Raw genomic sequence first — 14,797 nt, forward strand, 5'->3', positions numbered from 1 at the left:
TGGGCCTATCAATCCTACCTCGACGTCCTCATTGGCCATATCTGAAGCGGTCGGCGACAAGTCCCGCACGCCTATTGGGCGTGAGGCGGGCAAATGAAGCGGTCCCGTGTTGGGGCGTTGACACGGAAGTGGGTCCCCGTCCTGTACTCCGTCTGCTCCGGAACCTGCGTGCACCCCTTGCGCAATCTGATTGGCTAAGGGTAGCGCGAGTGGGCCTATCAAGGGGAGCCGAGGCGGGTTCGCGTTGCCCATTGGTCCGAAGGCGCTTCACTCAGATTGGAGGGAGGCGGCTTGCGAGGGGAGGACGCGGGGCGAGCGGGGCAGGATGGAAGCTGCTGCGGGTGAGTGTGCGTGGCCGCGGGGCGTCGCGGGTCGGCGGGCGCCGAGGCGAGAGGGAAGGGGCAGGCCCGCAGCTGCTAGTCGTGGCTCTGGGTTTCAGCACATCGTCTTATTTTGCGGTATAAAGTTCTCAGAGATGCGCGCACGTGTCATTACGGCGCTTAGAAAGAGGTCTTACTTGAATAAGGCGCTCTAAGAAGGAGAAACCGAAACGTCACATTCTCTATTTTTTGTAGAAGTTTTATTCTGATTTTCTAAGCCTTTTTTTTTTTTTTAACTTTGCATGAGACCCAATGTATACCTTGGGCACAGCCGGATTCGCACAGATTCAATTCAGTTCAGCTCAGTCATGTCCGACTCTTTGCGACCCCATGACTCGCAGCATGCCAGGCCTCCCTGTCCATCACCAACTCCCGGAGTTCACCCAAACTCACGTCCATCGAGTCAGTGATGCCATCCAGCCATCTCATTCTCTGTCGTCCCCTTCTTCTGCCCCCAATCCCTGCCAGCATCAGAGTCTTTTCCAATGAGTCAACTCTTCGCATGAGGTGGCCAAAGTATTGGAGTTTCAGCTTCAGCATCAGTCCTTGCAATGAACACCCAGGACTGATCTCCTTTAGGATGAACTGATTGGATCTCCTTGCAGTCCAAGGGACTCTCAAGAGTCTTCTCCAACACCACAGTTCAAAAGCATCAATTATTTAGCACTCTGCTTTCTTCACAGTCCAACTCTCACATCCATCCATGACCACGGGAAAAACCACAGCCTTGTCTAGACGGACCTTAGCCACATTAATTTCTAAAAGACTTTGGGTCTGATATCTTGAGCACAAAGCGTTTACAATGCTGGATTCATCCATCTGATTATAAATGTAACAGGAGGGAAAAATCAGAAGCTTGTTATGATACGGGCACACTTGCTACAAGGTGAGGGAATGGTTTCCAGGTTGATGATGAATACTTCTTATTTTAATGGAGGGGCAAATGCACACAGAAATTCGGGAAGCCTCACGGGCTATGCAGTAAACCTCCCTGTGCCCAGAGGCAGCTTCTGTTGTCAGTTGCTTCTATCCTGTTGGAGAGATTCTTTACATACAAAGACTCCCGTACTTGTCCAGTGTAACAGATAATCTTGATTTGGTTGGACTGAAGGCGCATCCACACGTGGGATCCCTCACTTCCCTCCGTGGGGAGACTCTGCTTTCCTTTGCCCCTTCCAGGGCAGCCTCTCCCGTGTAGTGGTGTGCATTTGATGTGTCATCGTTTGTAAGCTTTTGAGTTTACTTATGAGGGAAAGTTGTGGTTGGCTCCTGAGAACTGTGGTCTGGGAAGTTGGCTGCTCCTTCCAGTTACCTGATGGGAGCCGCAGTATCCTGCTTGAGGCTCGGGCAGATGAAGCTCCCCAGTCCCACCAGTGAGAAGAGCAAGGCGTCACTCTTAGGTTGGCATTGCGGTGCTGGTGTGGAGGGCACGCAGGTGTCAGGACCCGCATCTGCCTTGTTCTTTCCCAAGTTTCTGCCCAAGTGCCCCTCCACCCACCAAAGAAAGGTGAAATTGATTGTCAACTACTGTTTCTAAAAGATACTTTTATTTGTTTATAGGTGGTGCTGGGTCTTCATTGATGTGTGGGCTTTTCCCTAGTTGTGGCGAGCAGTGACTTCACTTGTTGCGAAGCACAGGTTCTAGAGCTTTTGGGCTTCGGGAGTTGTGTTCCCCGGGCCCCAGAGCACAGGGTCAGTAGTTGTGGCCCACGAGCTCAGCTGCTCTGTGGCACGTGGGATCTTCCCACAGCAGGGATCGAACCCGTGTCTCCTGCATTGGCAGGAGGATTCTTCACCACTGAGCCACCAGGGAAGCCCCTCCCCAACTACTTTCTGATATTAAAGCAGTTTAAGTAGTAGCCTTTTAAGTCATCACGGAAGTTTCCTGAGGCAGGTGGCCGAGGCTTGTGTTTGTTGGCAGTGATCTGTGGCTGGGGGATGGTGCCCTTTCCTCGTCACCGTACAGGATCTCTAGATGGAGACCCACGACAGGCACTGCACCGCCTTAGGACCGGAGCCTGTGGAGAAACCAGGCCAGGTGCACCCTGAGTTCCTTCTAGGGACCCTTTGGTGGTAGCAGCCTTTGAACCTGTCTATAAGAGATGAGTCAGGAGGGAGATCGTGTTCACTCACCTCGCACTGAGCCATTCCTGGGGAGCCGGGGTGCAGGGAGGCTGCTGAAATGAGCAGCTTGCTGCAGGCCAGGTGGGACTCTCCGTGGTGAGGTCCTCAGGGTGCTTTGCAGGGGCTGAGGGTTGTTTGTACACAGATGGCGCCTCTGTGGGGTAGCAGGGGTGGGAGTCGTGAATGTGTTCAGGGTGGCATTTCAGGCTCACTGGGAGAAACGGGAGCTGGGGCAGAGCCTGCCTGGGGTCTGGCACTGGCGCTGTGGTACCCTGGGGGTGCCCAGGGTTTCTTAAGGCACAAACGTGCGCCATCCGAGTGACCTGACTTCTCCGCCCTCACACGGTGTGGGTGCCTCCTGAGCAGGAGGCTGGGGCCGCCAGGAGTGCCACTTCTGCCCCCAGAGGAGGGCGCTGCCCGCCTGCGGTCAGACCTGTAAGTGCTGGCACAGGGGCTGGCAGCACGTTGGTCTCCGCCCTCATCCCTTGGCGCCAACTGGAGGCTTTGGCTGGAACTGGCCTTGTGCACGCCAGGTGTGCATGGCACTCACGTATGCACACTGCAGAGCGGAGCGTTTGCAGCGGTTCAGTCCGAGCGGGGGAGACCGTTCCTGAGGAAGCAGTGGTTTGGGTCTGGGGTCTGCTGGATTCCCGCTTGCGTGGCCACGTTTGCGTGTGTCAGGTGATGGGGCAGGTCTCAGGACGGCCCTCTCAGGCCCTGGGCATAGGACGTGCCTGGTGAGCACGGGAAGTGGGCAGTGGAAGGAAGGTACGGAGACACCCGGCCTTCCTCCCCTGTTTTTCCGACCAGAGCCTGGAAACCTGGCCGGCGTCCAGCACATCGTCCTTGTCCTCTCAGGAAAGGGGGGCGTCGGGAAGAGCACCATCTCCACGGAGCTGGCACTGGCCCTGCGCCACGCGGGCAAGAAGGTGAGCGCCTCCTGTCTCCTCGCGAGCCCCCGCTCTCCTGGGTGGGCACACAGGGCGGCACCTGGCCAGAGGCCCTCACGAGCCGCGTGAACGCCCCCTTGCAGGTGGGGATCCTGGACGTGGACCTGTGCGGCCCCAGCGTCCCCCGCATGCTCCGGGTGCAGGGCAGGGCGGTGCACCAGGGCGACAGTGGCTGGGTGCCCGTCTTTGTGGACCGGGAGCAGAGCATCTCCCTCATGTCTGTGGGCTTCCTGCTGGAGCAGCCAGACGAGGCTGTGGTGTGGAGAGGCCCCAAGAAGAATGGTAATGCCACACCGGGCTGCCGGCTCCCCACCCGCCCCGCCACCTCGGGTGCTGGGGGAAAGACTGGTGCGGGTCTTCACTTCCAAGACACTCCCCCCAACCCTGACCCGTCGAGCCTGCAAGTACGCAGACAGTTTGCCTGGGGAGTGAGAGCATGAGCCTCAGCCGTGAACCCTTCAGCCAGGTGTGGGAGCAGGCCCAAGGAGGGGGGTGCTCCCAGGCCATGCCCGCATTCCCCACAGGCCGTCTCTCTGGGGCACAGACATGTGCCCGAAGCTAGGGCCCGAGGAGGAGTCCTGGGGGCATGCTGGGGAAGAGTCTCTCCCTGCTCCTGGCACACAGTGGCACACACAGCTCTCCGAATGGGCTGCGGGCCCAAAGGTCACCCTGCCCTGGGGCTGGGAGGGGGTGTGGGCCCGGTGAGACCCTGCCCACCCACCTGCTACCCCCAATCCTGAGCCTCCCTGGGTCTCCACAGCACTGATAAAGCAGTTTGTGTCTGATGTGGCCTGGGGGCAGCTGGACTACCTGGTTGTGGACACGCCCCCGGGGACCTCTGATGAGCACATGGCCGTGGTGGACGCCCTGCGCCCCTACAGCCCCCTGGGGGCCCTCGTGGTCACCACGCCTCAGGTACTGTTCCCGAACAGGCGCCCTCGCCCTGGGGCAGGCGCTCTGCTGTGCCCTTCTCGCCTATCTGCTGCCCCTGCCCCTTTCCTGGTCTCCAGGCGGTGTCCGTGGGGGACGTGAGGCGGGAGCTGACCTTCTGCAGGAAGGTGGGGCTGCGGGTGATCGGGCTTGTGGAGAACATGAGCGGCTTCGTCTGCCCCCACTGCTCGGTGAGTCCTGGGTGGTCTTGGGTGTGGGCGGCCAGCACCGCCCCCCCCAAGGCCCGGCCCACTGTGGGCAGAGAGGATGGAGGTGGACCCCGTGTCTCTGTGTCCCAGGAGTGCACCAACATCTTCTCCAGGGGAGGCGGCGAGGAGCTGGCGAGACATGCCGGCGTCCCCTTCCTGGGTGAGTGGGCTGGGGCTGCCGCAGGGCCCTGCCCCCTCCCCTGGGAGAGGGGGGCTTCCTCCCACCCTGCTGACTCCCCACCCCGGTGAGAGCTGCCATCCACAGGCATCCTGTGCTTTCTTCTGCAGGAGCACCTGGGAGGCGGCGGGGCCTGCTGGGCGGCTGCTGGGTGTCCTGGGGAGGTTGAGCCCGGGAACTGGTCCTGTGGGGCATCGGCAGTGCTGCCCGCGGGCTCCTGGGCTGAGGGGGTGGACAGGGCCTCCCAGCCTGGCCCTCACTGCCCACTCTCCGCCCCTGCCCAGGCTCGGTGCCCCTGGACCCCGAACTCACGCGGAGCCTGGAGGACGGCCGGGACTTCATCCAGGACTTTCCCGACAGCCCCGCCTTCCCCGCGCTCTCCTCCATCGCCCAGAAGATTCTCAGCCAGACGCCCGCGGGGCTCTCCTGACCGAGGCGGGCTGAGCGCTCCTGTGCGCTGTGGGGCTGGAGGTCTGGAGCAGGGGCCCGGCCAGGCCCTGTGTGCCACTCTCCCCACGGGGCCCGCCCTGGACATTTGCGGAGCTTTGGCAGCCTCTCGGCTGAGCCGTCGACAGTGAGTGGCTCCACCCGGTCACCCAGGGATGGCGTGGGCTCCCCGCGCCATGGCCTGCCCTGCCTGCTGGCGCAGGTCTGTACCCCTGTGGCCCAGAGAGACAGCTGCTCCCGACAGCCAAGTCTCCACGTTGTTCACGCACCACAGAGCTGGTGCGTCTGGAAGCTTGCCTGGCCCGCTGGCCCAGAATCCCAGTGAAGGAGGTGACACCCAGTAAGGGGTCAAACTTATAACTCCGAGGAGCTGAAATAAACGCATCGCACAGCCGTGTTTACACGTCTCACCTTTCTAGAGCATTCCGCCCTGGTCCCGCCTCCCCAGCCTGGTGTCGCCATGTCCACCCCCGAGTCCCAGAACTGGCCAGGAGTCCTGCTGTCGACAGGCCCCTGGAGACTCAGGTGAGTCTCATGTGGAGTGTCGGGTGACTTGGGGTGTGTGAGTGGCCAGGCTTGGCCCAGAGATAGCTGAGGGCCCGCCCCAGGCCGGGGGCCAGGCTGATGGGCAGGAGAGGCGAGTGTGGAGCGGAGCCCCAGGCCTCTTCCCTGCGTGGGTCCCAGGGAGGCTGGGATGCATCCTGGGCGGTGGAACGGCGGCTTGTGTGCCACTCTCCCGCGGAAGAGCCTGGGTGCTCGGCCAGGGGTGCAGCTGGGAGCACACGGACTCAGAGAGGGATGGTCACACCCCCTCCGGCCCTGCTTCCCAGGACCAAGCTGCCTCTGAGGACGCTGGTGAGGGGCTGAGGCATGAGGCTCCCGGAGCCCGAGTGAGGGCCCACCGCTCCCGGGGGGGGACTCTCAGATGAGAAGGGAGGCTGGGCGCAGGGCAGGCCATGGGGCCACGGGCTTGCAGCAGCCAAAGGGGCCCTGGCTAGCACCCCACCCACACTGAGCTGCACCCTGCCTGCACACGCGGCCCCGTTTATTTGGTTGCTTTAATTGATGACAGCTGGGGAGGCCATGTCCCCGACCCTCATGAACAGGCCCTCAGGGAGCAGGCTGGGGCCCGCAGGTCCTGAACTGTGTCCCCCCGGAGTTGCGAGGGCCCGTCAAGACGCCGGGGCAGCCTTGGGTCAGCAGTGGGCAAAGTGGGCCTCGCCAACGTCGCGCAAGTCGAGGCCCGCCAGGCTGGGCGGGCTGGCGCAGGTGATGTTGTTGTAGGCCAGCAAGGGCGGCTGGCGGTCGTCATCGCCCTCTGCCAGGGCCTGCACGAAGCGGGGCACAGAGGCTGGCTGCTGCAGGGCGAAGGCCCGCAGGGCACCCAGCGCGCAACCGCAGTCCCAGGGGTTGCCCTCGAGCCACAGGCGCTCCAGGCCTGGGGGCTGTGGTGCAAAGGTCCTCAGCGAGTTGTTTCGGAGGCTGAGGAAGCGCAGGCGGCTGAGCGGCGCGAGCACGGCCGTGGGCAGCGCCTCCAGACGGTTGTGCGAGACGTCCAGCCAGAAGGTGCGCTGTAGGGGCCCCAGGGCTTCCGCCGGCAGCGCCGACAGCCGGTTGTGGGCGAGGAGGAGGTACTCCAGGCGGCCGAGGTCCTGGAAGAGCCGGCCGGGCAGGTGCGTGAGCTGGTTGGCGGTCAGGTCCAGCTCAAGCAGCTCGACCAGGCCCCCCAGGCTGCGCTCGTCCACATCTGTGATGCTGTTGCCCTTGAGGAAGAGCCGGCGCAGCCCCGAGAGGCCCGCGAAAGCAAGCGGGCCCAGGCGGGCCAGGCAGCCGCCCTCCAGGTGCAGGCTGTGCAGCTTGGCCAGGCCCTGGAAGGCCCGCTCTGGGAGGTCGCGCAGACAGTTGCTGGAGAGGTTGAGCACGGCCAGGTTGAGCAGGCCCAGGAAGCCGCCAGGCCTGAGCTCCTGCAGCTGGTTGTTGTTGAGCGCCAGCACTTCCAGCTGGCCCAGGCCCGCAAAGGCTTCCTCAGGCAGCTGCCGCAGGCGGTTGTGGCCGAGCTGCAACTCTTCCAAGAAGTGCAGGTCCTTGAAGGTGCGGGGCCGCAGGCCGGCGAGCGCATTGTGTGAGAGGCGCAGGACGTGCAGGCCCAGCAGCCCCGGGAAGCTGTCCTCCAGGAGGCCGCCCACGCGGTTGTGCGACAGGTCCAGCCAGCGCAGCGCCTTCATGCCCAGGAAGGCATTCGGGGCCACGGCGGCCACGAGGTTGTGGTCCAGGTAGAGTTTCTGGAGCTTGGGCAGCTTGACGAAGACATTGGCCTTGACGCTGCGCAGGGCGTTCCGGCTCAGGTCCAGCTCTCGCAGCTCGCCCAGGCCGCAGAAGAGCGCAGGCTGCAGGTAGGCCAGCTTGTTACCTGCCAGCACCAGCTCCCGCAGGCCGGCCAGGCCCTGGAACGCGGCGTCGGGCAGCACAGCCAGGCTGTTCCAGCCCAGGTTGAGGTCCCAGAGGTGCGCCAGGCCCTGGAAGAGGCCCTCGTCCAGGCGGCTGAGCAGGTTGTTGCTGAGGCCGAGCGAGGCCAGGCCGGGCGTGTGCAGGAAGGTGTGGGCCGCCAGCGCGCGCAGCCGGTTACGCTCCAGGTGCAGGTGGCACAGGCTGCTCAGGCCCAGCAGCGCCTGCGGCTCCAGGCTGGCCAGCCCGCTCCCCTGCAGGTTGAGGAAGCCCAAGCCCGAGAGGTTCCGGAAGGCGGCCGCAGGGATGGAGGAGAAGTTGTTCCCGTCCAGCCAGAGCGCCCTGGTGCCAGGCGGGAGGCCCCCTGGCAGCCGCGTGAGGTTCCGGGAGCTGCAGAAGACGCTGAGCTCGTCCGTGTAGTCGTCGTGGCCACAGGAGCAGACGGCTGGGCACTGCAGGCCCTCAGGGTCTGCTGGCGCCGTGGGTTCCACTCCCTCCAGGCCGTGGGGACCCAGCGCTGCCCAGGAGACCAGCAGCACCACCAGGGCCGGGCCTCCTGCGGGGAGAGGGGCTTGGGGAGGGGCCCGGGACGGGGACTCAGGTCGGAGCAAGACATGGGACCTTCCAGGCCTCAGCTGCACCCCAGGACCACGACACGCGCCCGTTAAGAGAAGGCCCCGCTGACCAGAGTGGAGGGCGTGGGCGAGAGACGCGGGCCCCACGTCAACGGGCAGGACTGGGACGTCCTCCAGGTCAAGACCGGCTGCCCTTTCCACTGTGCAGGACCAGAGGGAACTGGGGACCAGGGACCTGGCCACTGGGCCGTGTGTCAGTCTCATCTCCAAGGTGGACACTCAAGCCAGCCTAGGCTGCCAGGCAGGCCTGGAGGAAGGTATGAGCGACAGAACCTTCCGGAGCAGGCCTGGGTGGGCAAGCGCTTGCTGCCCTGAGGGCCTGGACACTGAGCTGGATGCCCACTGCCCCAGTCAGACCACCCAATCGGGGGCGCTCCCCTCCCTGGTATGTGTGTGGCACGTACCAAGGACTTAGCCCAGCGCCAGCGTGGGGAGAGGAGGAGGGTGCCAGCCTCGAGGGCAGATGGGGCCCCAGGCCATTGAACACTGGAGACTGGTTCTATCACTGGACAAAGGATGCCAGGCTTCCCCTCAAGGCCCCCCAGAAGTTCCACTGGGCACTGGGCTTGTCCCCCGCAGCGGGCCCCTCCCTGTCCTGAGTGCTCCGGGTCTCAGGGTGGGCACAGCAGCTGGGGTGGGCGAGGCTCCGCAAGGGGACGGGGTGGCAGTGGCCTGGCCTCCAAGGAGTGGGGGGGCCTGGGCGGGGCCCTGGGGTTGTGCGAGGCCCTGCATCCCCTACGCCCCCGCCAGGGCCCGGGGTGGGAGAGGAGGTGGGCGCTCCCCCCAGAGGAGCGGCCAGGCTTCCCCCAGGGGCTCCCAGAGCGAAGCCCTCCCGGGGGCAGCCCCTACCATGGTAGGCCGGGGGCATGGGCTGGCCACCCCTGCACGAGTGGCGGGGCCGAGGGAGCCTCACCTCTGCTTGGGGCCATCCCTCGTGCTGAGCGGGAGCGGGGCGTCTGCTGGGCCGCTGCTCCTGCCCTCTGGATTTCCCCTCCGCGGGGCAGCACCCGTGTCGCCGGCCAGCCCAGCTGCTGGCCCCAGCGCCGTTAACCCCCTCCTGCCGGGCGCCAGCGACGGCTCAGAGCGGAGTGTGGGGCAGGTGGCACAAGGGACGGGCTGGGGGTGGCGTCTGCCTACCATGCCCTCAGGGGCGAGGGGGCCGGTGTGGCTCTGAGGCCCGAGGGCCCATCCCCATCGTCCCGGCTCCCCTGCCCCCCATCCCCCTGCAGGGCTGGCCGCGGAGCTGGGGCTGCAGGCAGTGCTGGGCGGGGGTCTCCCTTGGAGCAGCCTGTGAGGGGCTAGTGTTCAGCCTCCCCCTGCTTGGGGGTGGGGGCCCTTCGGGGGCTCCTGGGGGCTCCCTGCCCAGCCGATGGCCGTGTGGGAGTTAAGCTGGGCCTGCCAGTCCCCCGAATGCTGACCACGCCCCGCCTGTTCCTCCCCACCTGGGTGGGGTCCTCGGTCAGCTCCCAGGGCCCGGCCCAGCCTCCTCTTCTCCCGTGACCTCAGGGTCAGCTGCTGTCTGGCCGTGCCCCACCCCCAGCCTCTTCTAGGAATGCTTGGCCGGGTCCTGGCCGCTCTGTTTGCTTTCCCGGCCCTGTTCTCCAGAGGAGAGTGGGGGTGGCCTGGCCTCGGGGGCCAGATCTGGGGCTGTGAGACCAGCCCCCGAAGCAGTGGCCCCATCCTGCCCTCGGGTACCTGTGGGGCACGGCCACCCCACAGTGTGCAGGCCTCCGGGGGCACAGTGTCTGGCCTGAGGTCAGCCCCAGGTCAGACGTGGGAGGCTGGGTGCGGCTCCTCCAGACCCAGCTTCGTCCCTGGGCTGGCCTCCAGCTGCCCCTCCCCTTCACCAGGACCCTGCCCGTGGCTGCTGTGCCCGCCCACCCCTTCCTCTGCTCTGCCTGGGGTGGAGGGCCTGTGTCAGCAGGGCTGGAAAAAGGCGGAACCACGCGTGGGTAAGGCTAGACTTGTGGAGGCCTCCCGGTGAGGCAGGAGCCCCCGGGGCCCAGAGAGCCCCTGCCTCGTGGCTCCTTCCCTGCTCATCCCATGACTCAAGGACTGGCTTTGCCTTCCTCCCTTTATCGAGCTTTGATTTTTTTCCAGGTCGTCTCTCAGTTGCTCTTCTGAGAAATTATAGATCTGCAGGGAGAAAGTCCACACCCAGAAGTCTACAGGGCAAACACGCATTTACACAGTAGAAAGTGCAGACTCAGCAGGGGTCGGGCCCTGGGGCCTCTGCACCGAAAAGCTCCCAGCCGGCGGGCGGCCCGGCGCCTGTCCCCTGACACCCACAGGCCTGGGGTGGAACTTCCTGTAAACCCCTGGGGAGCGTGTGTGGTGGGGCGCCCTTGTTGGGACTGCGGCAGCCGGGTCAGCCTTGCCCGAGTCCTGCAGCAGCACTGGCGGTCAGCCTGCCGAGTTGGGAGAAGCCCGGGGCCAGTTCTGTCCCTGCTGCCCCGGGTGGCCTGTCCTGACGCAGGAAGACTACTGCTCTGGCCTCTTTCCCCTTGACCCCGAGGGCCCCTGAGGAGTCTGGCTTCCGGTCTTCATGGGCGTGGCACCACGTTGTAGACCCCTCCTTGCCTCCTGCCGTGGGGCTGCTGTGCTTTCTGTGTCCTGAGTGGACCTGCCGGGACCAATGTGTGTCGTCCTGGCAGGTAACACACCCGCCCCCGCAAGGGCCAGAGGGGCCCTCAGTAGCATCCCACCCTGTCTGCTCTCAGCCCGAAGGCGGGTAGGCAGAGGCTGTCGCTGTCCTGCGTTCCTTCAGTCGCCAGTGATGGCAGGCAACGCTTCAGAGAGGCTTGCTGCCCAGTGGGTTGTCGTCTCCTGTAAAGTGCGTGTTCCACTCTCTTGCTGAGTTAGCTGGGTGCTGTCAGTGCAGCTTGTTTTTAAACCCTGTTCTGGATGCAGCCCCTTGTGGTGTGTGGCCAGTAGGCCTGTCTTCGGCACCGAGGTCTGCCTCTCCGTTCTCTTCATTGTCATTCTGGTGAGAGTTCCTAATCTTAATGTGGCCTCATAAGATGCTCCTTAAATGGAAAAACTGTGGGGAGAAAAGCTTTTTAATCTAGGCTGATGTATGTGTCAAGCTCTTTGCGGTGTCAAGTCCCGTTCTGTATTGAGCGTATTCTCTTAAAAGACCTGGTGGGGCCATCACTGTCCTTTCTCTGAGATGGTCTCGGGGCCTCCCCTCTCTCGCTTCCTAAGAGTGAGCTGGCGTTCGAGCTTCATTCCTCCTGGTGGCGTTCCCTTCCTCCTCCCTCTCGGGCGCCAGCTTGCTGTGCTCAGGGTCCAGATAGCCGGGCCCTTTCTGGGCTCCCGTGGAACTCTGGAGGCAGAGCAGACCCTTCTTCGTCTGCAGGGGCTTCCGGCCTCCTCCTTGTCCACGAGGCACAGCCTGCAGCATGCGCACAACTTCCTGTTCACTTTTGATCTGTTGCAGTTTGAGTCTCCCCTTCCAGTGTGGACGGGGCATAGTTGGGTCTTCTTCAGTTTCTCTCCCTGGTATTTGTGTAGATTTCTGTGTTATGATCTTTCATATATTTAAAAAAAATTTTTCCTGTGGATAGTTGTTAGTTTTGATACTGTTATTAAGTATCACCCTTTTCCCTCCATTTCATTTTGTCTAGGCTGAAATGTTTTGCTAGAAGTATGTTGGGATAATGTAATAAAGTATCAACTCTGATGCCTTTACCCAACAGTTTTTTTTTCTAAAACAGCTTTCATTTCAGTTCAGTTCAGTCGCTCAGTCGTGTCTGACTCTTTGCACCCCCATGAATTGCAGCACACCAGGCCTCCCTGTCCATCACCAACTCCCGGAGTTCACCCAAACTCAGGTCCATCAAGTCGGTGATGCCATCCAGCCATCTCATCCTCTGTCGTCCCCTTCTCCTCCTGCCCCCAATCCCTCCCAGCATCAGAGTCTTTTCCAATGAGTCAACTCTTCTCATGAGGTGGCCAAAGTATTGGAGTTTCAGCTTCAGCATCAGTCCTTGCAATGAACACCCAGGACTGATCTCCTTTAGGATGGACTGGTTGGATCTCCTTGTAGTCCAACGGACTCTCAAGAGTCTTCTCCAACACCACAGTTCAAAAGCATCAATTCTTCGGCGCTCAGCTTCCTTCACAGTCCAACTCTCACATCCATACATGACCACAGGAAAAACCATAGCCTTGACTAGATGGACCTTAGTCAGCAAAGTAATGTCTCTACTTTTGAATATGCTATCTATGTTGGTCATAACTTTCCTTCCAAGGAGTAAGCGTCTTTTAATTTCATGGCTGCAGTCACCATCTGCAGTGATTTTGGAGCCCAAACAATAAAGTCTGACACTGTTTCCACTGTTTCCCCATCTATTTCCCATGAAGTGATGGGACCAGATGCCATGATCTTCATTTTCTGAATGTTGAGCTTTAAGCCAACTTTTTCACTCTCCTCTTTCACTTTCATCAAGAAGCTTTTTAGTTCCTCTTCACTTTCTGCCATAAGGGTGCATATCTGAGGCTATTGATATTTCTCCCAGCAATCTTAATTCCAGCTTGTGCTTTTTCAAGTCCAGCGTTTCTCATGATGTACTCTGCATAGAAGTTAAATAAAACAGCTTTACTGATACACAATTCTCACACCATAAAATCCACCTGTCAGCACACCATACAACTTGGAGACACTCGGCACGCGTGTGCCGCTGTGCAGGCACACACTGCTGGTGGAGAGCATCCCCGCACAGCAGGTGCCCTTTGCGTCTCGCCTTTCTCGCTGAGCGTGCTTTCAGGGTTCGTCCACAAAGTGTGCATCGGAACTTCTTTCCTCGTTGTGACTGGATAATGTCTGTTTACTCATACATCAGATGATAGATATCCAGTTGGTTTCTCTGGGGTTATTATGTGTAACATTGCCGTGAGCCTTTGTGTGGATGTAGGTTTCACTCCTGTGGGGTAGATTCTTAGCAGTGGAGTTACTGGTTCACATAGTATTTTGCTTTTAAAATATGTTTTCCAAAATGACTGTGTGATTCTACAGACTGTGAGAGTCTGGTCCTACATCCTCACCGCTATTCGGCACAGTCGGCTTTGTTCTCTTTTGGTTTTGAGCCCTTCTGTGTTTCTCTGACGATTGATACTGGGCACCTTTCCGTGTGTTTATTGGCATTCGCATATCTTCTCTAGCACAGTGTCTATTCAAGGCTTTCATCCATTTTTTATCTGTCTCCTTACTGAGTTGTTGCACTGAACATTATAGATACAACTTTATGGACTGTCAAGGATAACATTTGCAGATATTTTTCTGTTTGTGGCTTGCCACTTACTTTTTTTTGCTGTTGTCTTTTGAAGTAAGTGATGAAAGTGAAAGAGAAGAGTGAAAAAGTTGGCTTAAAGCTCAACATTCAGAAAATGAAGATCATGGCATCTGGTCCCATCACTTCATGGGAAATAGATGGGGAAACAGTGGAAACAGTGTCAGACTTTATTGTTTGGGCTCCAAAAATCACTGCAGATGGTGACTGCAGCCATGAAATTAAAAGACGCTTACTCCTTGGAAGGAAAGTTATGACCAACCTAGATAGCATATTCAAAAGTAGAGACATTACTTTGCCAACTAAGGTCTGTCTAGTCAAGGCTCTGGTTTTTCCAGCAGTCATGTATGGATGTGAGAGTTGGACTGTGAAGAAGGCTGAGCGCCAGAGAATTGACACTTTTGAACTGTGGTATTGGAGAAGACTCTTGAGAGTCCCTTGGACTGCAAGGATATCCAACCAGTCCATTCTGAAGGAGATCAGCCCTGGGATTTCTTTGGAAGGAATGATGCTGAAGCTGAAACTCCAGTACTTTGGCCACTTCATGCGAAGAGCTGACTCATTGGAAAAGACTCTGATGCTGGGAGTGATTGGGGGCAGGAGGAGAAGGGGACGACCGAGGATGAGATGGCTGGATGGCGTCACGGACTCGATGGACGTGAATCTGAGTGAACTCTGGGAGTTGGTGATGGACAGGGAGGCCTGGCGTGCTGTGATTCATGGGGTCGCAAAGAGTTGGACATGACTGAGCGACTGAACTGAACTTTGAAGTAAGAGAGTTTATTTTAATGAAGTCCAGTGTATCAGTTTTCTTCTTTCATGGCTTACGATTTTGATGTAGTGTCTAAACTCTTTGCCTAACCCAAGATCACAAAAATCTTTTAATTAAGGAATATAGAATCTATTTACTTACACTTTTTCTTAGCATTTTTTTTTGGTAGTTTTCAGTATATAAATCTTGTACTACTTTTGATAATTTCTAAGTACTTTATGAGTTTTGATGCTATATGAATGGAGCCGGATTTTTGCTTCTTAAAATATACATATATATATGTATACACATATATATGTGCCAGGTCTTAGCTGTAGTGTGTGAGATCTTTAGTCATGACATGCAGGGTCTTTAATTGCAGCATGTGGACCTATTTCCTTGACCAGGGATCAGACCTGGGCCCCCTGAATTGGGAGTGTGGCATCTTAGCCACTGG

General features: G+C 59.7%; 2 protein-coding genes across 4 annotated transcripts; one reads left to right on the plus strand and one right to left on the minus strand.

The window, feature by feature from the left end:
* NUBP2 (nucleotide binding protein 2) lies at nt 261-5,619 on the plus strand. Of its 3 annotated transcripts, none has more exons than XM_018040890.1 (7): nt 261-341; nt 3,315-3,433; nt 3,538-3,736; nt 4,215-4,369; nt 4,465-4,575; nt 4,684-4,753; nt 5,056-5,619. In XM_018040890.1, exons 1-7 carry the CDS (start codon nt 326-328, stop codon nt 5,199-5,201), a joined length of 816 nt encoding a protein of 271 aa, XP_017896379.1. In that variant the 5' UTR covers nt 261-325; the 3' UTR covers nt 5,202-5,619. The 3 variants fall into 3 exon arrangements, with proteins under 3 accessions (XP_017896379.1, XP_017896382.1, XP_017896381.1); XM_018040892.1 differs by having other exon boundaries at nt 283-341; nt 3,363-3,433; XM_018040893.1 differs by lacking the exon at nt 4,215-4,369.
* IGFALS (insulin like growth factor binding protein acid labile subunit) lies at nt 6,247-12,063 on the minus strand. The gene is made up of 2 exons (XM_018040889.1): nt 9,212-12,063; nt 6,247-8,234 (listed from the first exon to the last, which is right to left on the minus strand). The coding sequence occupies exons 1-2, from the start codon at nt 9,225-9,227 to the stop codon at nt 6,415-6,417; spliced, it is 1,836 nt and encodes a 611-aa protein (XP_017896378.1). The 5' UTR covers nt 9,228-12,063; the 3' UTR covers nt 6,247-6,414.

The sequence above is a fragment of the Capra hircus genome, chromosome 25, assembly GCF_001704415.2.
Source record: "Capra hircus breed San Clemente chromosome 25, ASM170441v1, whole genome shotgun sequence".
Lineage (NCBI taxonomy): Eukaryota > Metazoa > Chordata > Mammalia > Artiodactyla > Bovidae > Capra > Capra hircus.

What these genes read in the sequence shown, in the direction of transcription:
- NUBP2 (XM_018040890.1), top strand. An exon ending in TCGTGGTCACCACGCCTCAG is followed by an intron (nt 4,370 to 4,464) that starts GTACTGTTCCCG and finishes CCTGGTCTCCAG; the next exon opens with GCGGTGTCCGTGGGGGACGT. An exon ending in TCGTCTGCCCCCACTGCTCG is followed by an intron (nt 4,576 to 4,683) that starts GTGAGTCCTGGG and finishes TCTGTGTCCCAG; the next exon opens with GAGTGCACCAACATCTTCTC.